Below are 9,139 nucleotides of genomic sequence, written 5' to 3'. Positions count from 1 at the left end.
CAGACCCTGGCAGGAAGGGGGAAAGGCAGCCCAGGACATAGCCCAGGCGAGGGGAGGAAGGAAAACAGCTGTTTAAGCACACAGGTGAAAACAAGAGAGAGGGACTGCCATTAAGTAAGGAGAGCCAGTGGATCTCACGGCAGGCGTGCTGGGAGGGCTTTTAAAAGCCATCCCAGTCAGGGGAGTAGGGAGAGGGGTGCGTGGATGAAGTAGGGAAGTAGTGGAAAGTGAGATCAGAAGAGATGAGACAGGTAAGGAGACCATCAGTGTCCACAAAAGACAGCAGGGGAGGGAGGGAGGAGCTCTAGAGAAGAGTGTCTGGGCTCCCTTCCCACCCTGGTGAGGCTGAAAGCCCTGGCCATGACTAAGGGAAAGAGACTGAACACCTATCCCCAAGAGACAGAGGGGGCAGCCTGAGCCCTCCAGCCAAGGGGAGAGAGGGGCACAACATGGGGGTGCCTTGCCACCGTAGCCATTTAAGGCATGAACAAACATAAAAAAGACCACTTTCGTTCTAACCACCCCTGGGGTGCGGGGTGGGGGAAGTGATTTTCAGCCTGTTCCTGCTCTGAACTTGCAGGCTGTACAGCAGCTCTCTGAGCAGGGGCTTAGTACCATCTTTGCCCCACTTCACCCTGCCCCACTGCAAAGCTTGGCCCCAGTACTCACCACAGGGAGCCTGAGGCTGCTCCATCCCTTAGGCTTTGTTCCCAAGGCAGCAGCTCCATGTTGTGCTGCCCCTCCTGCAGGGGGTACTCCTCCCTGGAAAGCTTAGTCTGTCTGGGTGCCATGGCCACTGAAGCCCCTACAGTCATGTTCCCTGGGACCTCAGTGCACAATGTCACAGTGCTTAACCCCTCCCTGCCTGTGGTGCAGCCAAAGGAGAGGGGGCGACTGGCTTATGCTGGTGACACGCAGTAGCCTCGGGGCTTTAGATGCCTTTTGATAGTGTGCAGGCAGGAAGAGATGGAAGCTGCTTCCAGTCACCAGGCAGCAGAGGGGAAAGGTTGAGCACTGCAAAGACATGGGCCAAGTCATTCTTCCTCCCGACTCCTCACAGCCGAAAGCTGCTCCTCTCCCTTACCAGCCATACTGTGTTGTTGAAAGGCCGCTGCTGGACCAAGTAACAGCAATGAAGGGTCCTGTGACACCGTATAGTGTGAACCTTGGCACAAGCTGGGGTGGTAGCGAGACCCCTATGAACACCTGACCCAGCGCCTTTGATATTTTTCTCACCATACATAACTTTCTTTTATTAAAAAGTGAGGGAGGCCTGGCCCTTTGACACACAAGTCCCCTCAGTTCCAGCACCGATGGTAGCCTTCAGCTGTGCTCCCAACAGCAGGGCACAAGCCAGATTGTGACTCTCCGAATCAGTCAGGGCTTCCTCTGAAAGAACATACGTGAGGAATAGGCAGATGTTGTGTCACTAACAATGGTATATATTTATTAGACTTTATGAAATACCTTGACTTACCAGTAACGACAAATACTTAACCTGTCTCATTTACATAAAGAACATGACACACCAGCAGTGTCTGTATCTTTAACAAAGCACAAAAGCAAGCAAGCACTAAAGGCAAACGCCAGTGAGGTAATTAGACGTGCTTGTGCTCAAATTTAAAGCACTAGTTACAGGGCTTTCCCCCAAAGGACAAAGCAATGAGTGAAGTACTAGTAAAGGCTATCTGACCCACCAGTGGTACTGGACTTATTTGCTGGGAATGCTGCTGGAATGTACAGTCTTTGGGTGGGAATTTCCAAAGTGCTCCATGTAAGCCTTAATTTGCTCCCACCACTGGCATCGATGGGAACCGTTGTGAACCACAAGCACTTTTTCAGTATGATGCAGTTACTGCCAGGCTGGTTACATAATCCCCTTTCTGAGGACATGCAGTGTTTTTTTTTTCGCTTGCTTGGTGTGCAGTGTTCCTCTGTGTGCTGGCGTTTTACTTGTGGCACTTTCCTGGACTTTTATGTGATGGTCTTTATGTACGTCTGAATCCAGGGAAGGAGAATGTTGAGTTCACTGATGGCTTTGTAGATGCCCTTCTCTCCAAGCTGTCAGAAAGAGAAAGGTGTTACCAGCAAAGGTCAGCCATGTTTTCAAGCAATGCAACATTGAAATTGCTCTCACAGTTTTACCTTATCAAATATGTTCTTTATTTTTTTGACAGCCATAGTTACTTTAGCGGATGGAGCACATGGCAGCTGAAGGAACAAGAAGAAAAAATCATCAGAGCTTGTGTAACGTGGAGTTTGGTGTACGTAATTGGTAGTAAGGAAGAACAGAGTCCAGTATATGGCCTTCTCAGGGTTCCTGGTACAGAGGTGTAAAGGTAGTGGTGTTTGGACCATGCTTGCTTTTGTAAACAAGTTAGGTCAAAGGTTCCCAGTCTTTTCACTGGTGCAGATCCCCAATCACCCCTGAAAGCATTCATGGACCCCCATAAAAGCCAGTTCCAGCTGCTGTGTACACTTCATTAAGGCTGTGTCTACACTTGACCAAAATTTCAAAAGGGACATGCTAATGGCCACATCATTAGAATGCTGCCAGCCACGGCACTTCGAAAGTTCCGTGTTTCAATCACGTGTGGCTCATCTACACGGGGCCCTTTTCGAAAGGACCCAGCAAACATCAAAATCAGCTGATAGGAATACAGGGATTTTGATGTTTGCAGGGTCCTTTCAAAAAGGGCCCCATGCAGATGAGCCACACGTGATCGAAACACAGTACTTCCAAAGTGCTGTGGCCGGTAGCATGCTAATGAGGCACTGAATATTCATTTCAGCGCCTCATTGGTATTCTCGGAGTTGGCCATTAACATGGCCCTTTTGAAATTTTGGACAAGTGTAGACACGGCTTAAATGAGAAAGGAAACCACCACATAGATTTTTGGACAGCAGTTAATAACATTATTGAAAGATATTTAATTTAAAAATAATAATTGATTGCAACTTTGTAATTTAATTAGAACTTATTTTCTATTATCTTTTTTTTTCAAGGACCCCCCTGCAATAACCTTATGGACCACCAGGTCGGAAACCACTGGGTTAAGTTGTCTGTGCTTTCAGAAGAGATGTGAACACACAGGTTAATGATCTAAAACATAAAACAGTGAAACTTCTGCAAGGGACCACTGACATTTTGCAACCTCCTCCTGCTATAAGACCTGTACAAAAAAGGAAGTGAAATTCTGTTCTCTGGCATGGTGAGTTGAAATGAGTTGAAACTATTGACATAATTAATATATGTTTCCATCTGACATTTTAAAGATTGTTCTTCCCATTTTTAGTGCTAATTCCAGGGCCAACCCCACACTCTTTAACTGATAACATTTAATTCCCATAGAAATCACTGGCAGTCTTGCTAGAATAAGTCTAACAACCACTTACTCCTCCAGCTAAATCTTACAAGGAAGCTATGGAGGTTAGTGTCAAGAAGTGAGATCCAACTAGCTGCATACTGGTATCTGACACAGAAATGTATGTAATCACTGAAGGGTTAAAGTGGAGCTGGGCTATGGAGGGAAAGAGTTTATTTAGTTTAACCCATACTGTGAAAATTAAAGACTAGAACTCAGTGGGACACTGGTCCAGTATATGTCTTTTGTCATTGTGAATGCTCTTTTCTTCTATTCAGCTGTCTATGGTTCCTCTTGCAGTGACCTTCATGACATCCGCCAGCAGATGGGGCCCTAGGGTGCTGGCGGCAGTGTTAGAGAAGGAAACAAACGTAAAGACTTGCTAACTTTGACTCTTCGGAAAAATAGTTAAAACTGTTCATGTGCTCAAATGAAAAAGCAAGTGGGCCTGCTCCAGGAGTAAAGTATCACTCCTCATAAGGATAAAAGATTCAAGACCCTTTATTTGGAAGGATGAAGTGCTAAGCAGCTGAGGTCTGAACCTCTGCTTCCAGGGAGTCCATGAGATGCTGAGATCACTGACATGTCCTTGTGAAATTGACTTTGATTCTTCTCCCTTCTGCTCTGGGTCAGGGAGTGTCCTTTATCCTGTACCTGTACATCAGCTGGCATAGGGAGCCCCAAACCTGAGTGGAACTTCTCAGTGCTACCACAGTGCAAATAATAAGAATGTGAACTGACTATATTGATGGCAAAGCAGGAACTCACGATTTGGAATGTTGCCATATTTGAACTTTCAAAAAAGAGGGCAACCCTGCGAGGGAGTGTATCTGTATCAGTATCTACTCACTCACATTGTATTCATGTACTGTATATACTATGAAACATGAATGCAACATGAGTGGGTAGATACTGATACAGGTACACTCTCTCGCAGGGGTGTCCTCTTTTTTTGAAAGCTCAGATATGTCAACTCTAACTGGAGGACAAACCTGGAAGAGATTCATTCTCCCAAAAAGCATAAAAAAATGACCCCACACACAAGTCATCAAGCCACCAAAGTCAGAAGCATTAAGCCATTGGCATTGTCTTTTACTGACCATGTGACTTTAAGAATTTTTCCGAGTGATTCAAAAATGAATATGAACTTTTCCAAGTGATTCAAAAATTGGGGCACTTTAACTAAAGATCCCCATTCCTCTCAATTCTTCAGGTTAAAATCTTTTGTGATGTCATAGTCTTACTAATTTTCAGTCCTTCTCCTCTAAATGAGGAAGTCAAACTTTCATATTTCTTGTTAACAAATCAAGCAAAAGAAAAGGAAAGAAAAGAAAATTACAAAGATTCAGATTGCCTTTAACTTTTACCAGAAAATGTAAACATAAGCAATGGATAATGATATAACTTTTCTAATAAATAATTTTGTTAGTCTTTAAAGTCCTACATGATTGCTGGTTTGTTTTTTTAATGAAAAAATATGCTAACATATCTTTTTAGGATTCTTTTACCCTAGGGGAATAGGTCAATTTCAGAAGCTCAGTTCTAGCTACAGCAACTGCATAGCTAGAATTGAAATATCTGAAATCAACTTACCTCACTGTCTTCACTGAGGGAAGACAATGGGAGCATTTCTCCTGGTGACCTCCCAGGCCAACCCCGGACAGATGGATTTAATGCATCTCTACCAGATGCTCAAAATGGAACTCCAGAACTGTTCAGTCTTCCATATCGTATGGACATGATTCTTTACGCATTTAAACAGTGATACAGTACACCACAGGGACAAAACTGAATTTTTTTTAAATAACTGTTCGTAGATTCATATTCAATGTGATGATCTAATGTGATCTTCTTTAAAATACACATCATAAAACTGCCCCAAAACAATTCCTAAAATAATTCTGCCCCCCAGTGTTCATACATTTTATACGCACTGCTGTTTCTATTTATATGTAGTATGAAATCATGTGGTACTGGCTCAGTCAGAGCTATTTTAGTGATATGACTTTTCTGGAGTACATGGGATTATATACAAGGTGTTTGTTTGATAATGTGTTACTATTATTGCCCTTGGTTATCCAAAGAACTTGATTCCGAGAAGATGGAACCATCTTTGTGTGCCATTCCTCAGACACTGGTATGTTGGCATGGAAGAAATGCGTTCTTATGAGCATCTTATACAAAAGACTAAATTATAAAAAGGAAGAAGTTAGGTAATATGGGAAGAATGTATCTGACCTCAAAGAGAAAACAGACATGCAAATAAGGGGGTTGTGAGATTGCTAAATTACATGGGGGTGAAGTGGTAGAGGAATCCAGGACTTTGTGTAAAGTATTCTGTGGTTGTATTCTTTGTCCACATATTCTATTATTCTTATGTACAGTTTTGTATCACTGATTTCAAATCATGGTAGTGTTTTCTTTTAAAAATCCTATTAAGATGACAAAAATGAGAAAGCATGATGTATAGCAAATTCTGAAACTAATATTATTTTTTCCTCAAAAACCTCTTTTTATAAATGAAATAAAGGAAGACTTTCCCCTTCTATAAATGTTTTCAATATAGTTCCTTGCAATATCCAGAAATCTAAACTCTAAAATACTTATTTTTAACTAAGAAGGCCTGACTCTAAGGATGTGTCTGCACTGCAAAGTTATTTTGGAAATAATGGCTGCCATTCCAAAATAACTTTGTGAGCATCTACACAGCAAAACTGCCATTTTGAAATAATTTTGTAATGGCGGAGAGCTTATTTCAAATTTGGTAAACCTCATTCTATAAGGAATAGCTCCTATTCCAAAATAGATATTTCAGAATAGGGGCTGTCTACACAGGGAATACAGGCTATTCCAGAATAGCTTATTCCAAAATAATGCTGGTGTGTAGACATGGCCCCAAGGAGCTGTGACTCTCAATCACCCTGCCCAAGGAGTTGCATACTGAACATACGATTTAGCCCTTTTCTGGTGCTCAGGATAGTCAGGTGCCCTTAGGAGAGTACTCACACAGTTGCTAAGGTTCTCCTGTAGGGTCTGAAAGGCACTCAGCATGTACACCCTGTCACTTCCATTGCCAAGGCTTCCAAAAATATTTTTCATATAGAAGGAGAGAAGCTGATCTCGAACACTGCAATTTTTCTGAAACCAAAATAAGTCAAATGTTAGTTCAATGTGAAACTGTTGCATCAAATCTGGCTGAAATTTTAAGCTTTATAAAATTCAGCAGTGGTAAAATGCACAGGCTCTAGGAATGCTTTCATCATTTTCTTTCTCCTCTCAATCAACACCCATTTGCTTTTTCATTTTTTAGCAATAAACAGTACCCTGGGATTTTTGCAACCCAGACAGTGCCATATCGGCTACGTATACTCTAGTCCCTTCTTTTCAAAAGGAGCACGGTAATGAACAAGGTTGGAAGATGCATAAATGTGGCTGCAGCAATTTGAAAGTGCCGCTTTTGAATCGCGGGTAGACAGGGGCCTTCCAAAAGGAGCCCCCAGACTTCAAAAGCCCCTTATTCCGATTTGGTTTTGGGAATAAGGGGCTTTTGAAGTCTGGGGGCTCCTTTCGAAAGGCCCCTGTCTACACGGACAGCATGTGATTCGAAAGCAACACTTTCGAATTGCCATGGTCACAATTATGCTAATGAGGCACTGCATATTTGCCTCATTAGCATCTTCTGACCTCGCTCATTACCATGCCCCCTTTGAAAAGAAGGGGCTAGTGTAGACGTAGCCATTGTGCTAACCCGAAAGCGAGACACAAAAACACAGCCAATGCAGCTTTTATTTTGTGACCTAAAACATAGACATATGTCAAATATGGTGAAGCCTGAATTACATTTTCAGGCCAAATTATAGGTGCCTTTATATTCATTCACTGGGGGAGGAGGACCTCTGGGGAGCCAATTCTCCTCTTCCACTGCACTACTGGTAGGGTGGGGACGAAGGGTGAAATAGTCAAAGCAGCTGCTTTGGATTCCCAAGTGCTGTGTGGAGTGACATATATGGGCACGCTGGGGGCATGACTATGATCTCGACCCTCAGGTGAACTAGCTAGCCCTTGGAAAGCACAGCTGGGAAAAGGCACCTGCTGCGCTGCTTCTATTGGTGTAGCAAGTGCATCTTCTTTGAACATATGCCACCTTCCCCCCACCACCAGCCCAAGCACCACTACTGGTCTTCCCAATTGTCCTCCCAGATGCTATGCCAGCCTCTGCCTTATACAGAGACAGAAACGCCTCCAGCTGCCACCACCTGGCTCTACAGTGACGCAGCCCTTCCCTTGCCTGTACTCACCTCCTACATCTCAGTCCTGTGTGACCTGTCAGAGAACCTTCTCCAGTGTTAATAGGCCCGGTGGTACTCATACCCTCCCTAGGCAGTTTCTCAATATATGTTTTTCAGTCTAATATTTTCCCTCAGAACTAATCACAAGTCACCAAATTCTGTATCAGAAATCATTCCTTTCAATCAGCCACTCTGACCTAGTTCAGAACAAATTCTGATCAAAGCAGTGGAAAACAAAGAATCCAGATCTTACCATAAACAACTTTCTAGTTGTCTTTTTTAACAATCTTCTGTTCTTGATGAGATCTTTCTATAAGGCATAACATATTCATGTTAATTTAGATTAACATACATCTAACCTTCTCCTCCAGATCCAAACAAGGATGAGCTTTTTGTTCTGTTTGTGCAGCAGCTAGAACAAAGGGGTCTTGAGCCACGGCTGGGGGTCCTAGGTACTACGTATGGCAATACATATAAATACTAGCAATAAGTTATACTTGAGACAAGAAGTCAGTTCCCAACCCAGCCACACACACTTCCTTTATGACCATGGAAAAGTTTCTTAACTTGCTGTGGCCCCTTGTTCTACCCACCTTTAAAATTGAGGTACTAATAATGCCCTTCCTCACAATAAGATTGTGGGGATTAATTTATTAAACTGCCAGGTGCTCAGATGCTGTAAAAAACACTGTAAATAAGTAAAAATGAACATATAATCTGTCCAATTGATGGGATTAACTTACTGGAATAGATGCTATGATAGTAGTTGCCTTGACATACAAGTTCTCTGTCATTTTGGAGAGCATTTCTTTTCGACAGCTGTTCTTGCTTGAGGATGCCTCCTTGTCTTCAATGAATAGACACACGAGAACTAAAAGAAGACAAGACCTGAAAAGAGAATATGGTCTCATTGTCCCAACACCTTCCTGCCTCTGGGAGAGTCACAGCCACCTGTGGGGAATAGCAGGACTGATTACATGACACAGGCTAACCTAATTCTTTTAACCCTCCAAGCAGCTTCTTTGCTGAGATGTTCATATAGATAATGTATTGCTGATGTGTTAGTAGATCCCTTTTCTTGCTCTATTTTTATACATCTTGCTCCACTTTCAACTCGTTTGACCACACTATCTGTGACGTTCATAAAAGCCATCTCCATATTTCCTGGCAGTACGGGCTAGGTTTCCAAGAAAGAAAAGCTTCACTCTCACATTGAAAGGCTTCTTTCTTTTTCTTCAGCGGTCTACTGAAGAAAAAAATGGTTAACTTGGTTTTGGTTTTGTGACGATGCTAGTGGATAGCTGAATATTTCCTCAAGTGTAAAGGACATGTGCAAAATACAATGGCAACATTTTTCCAAAATTCATATCATAGTCTGAAACCCTTTTAAAAACATTAGAAATGCCCTAAGATGGCATTACACTTGTGATCTTGTGTTTTAAAGATTGTGTATGAGCTCATGAAGTCCTTCGGTGCTATAAGTAC

The 9,139-nt window shown here is 42.6% G+C and overlaps 1 protein-coding gene across 1 annotated transcript; it reads right to left on the bottom strand.

Moving 5' to 3' along the window:
- Positions 1–1,974: 1,974 nt before the first annotated feature.
- IL26 (interleukin 26) lies at positions 1,975–8,565 on the bottom strand. The gene is made up of 5 exons (XM_075004216.1): positions 8,398–8,565; positions 7,908–7,964; positions 6,372–6,503; positions 2,146–2,211; positions 1,975–2,061 (listed from the first exon to the last, which is right to left on the bottom strand). The coding sequence occupies exons 1-5, from the start codon at positions 8,563–8,565 to the stop codon at positions 1,975–1,977; spliced, it is 510 nt and encodes a 169-aa protein (XP_074860317.1).
- Between the last annotated feature and the right edge of the window lie 574 nt (positions 8,566–9,139).

This window comes from Carettochelys insculpta, chromosome 1 (assembly GCF_033958435.1).
Source record: "Carettochelys insculpta isolate YL-2023 chromosome 1, ASM3395843v1, whole genome shotgun sequence".
In the NCBI taxonomy this organism is placed as follows: Eukaryota; Metazoa; Chordata; order Testudines; family Carettochelyidae; genus Carettochelys; species Carettochelys insculpta.
Note: the sequence above shows the minus strand (reverse complement) of the source record. Positions and strands in the feature narration are given on the sequence as shown.

Excerpts from the sequence above, each read along its gene's own strand:
- IL26 (XM_075004216.1), bottom strand. The coding sequence starts at position 8,565 with ATGAGACCATATTCTCTTTTCAGGTCTTGTCTTCTTTTAGTTCTCGTG. Across the intron at positions 2,212-6,371 it reads AGGAGAACCTTAGCAACTGT|CTGCCATGTGCTCCATCCGC; the intron begins GTGAGTACTCTC and ends TTGTTCCTTCAG. Across the intron at positions 2,062-2,145 it reads TAAAGAACATATTTGATAAG|CTTGGAGAGAAGGGCATCTA; the intron begins GTAAAACTGTGA and ends TCTTTCTGACAG.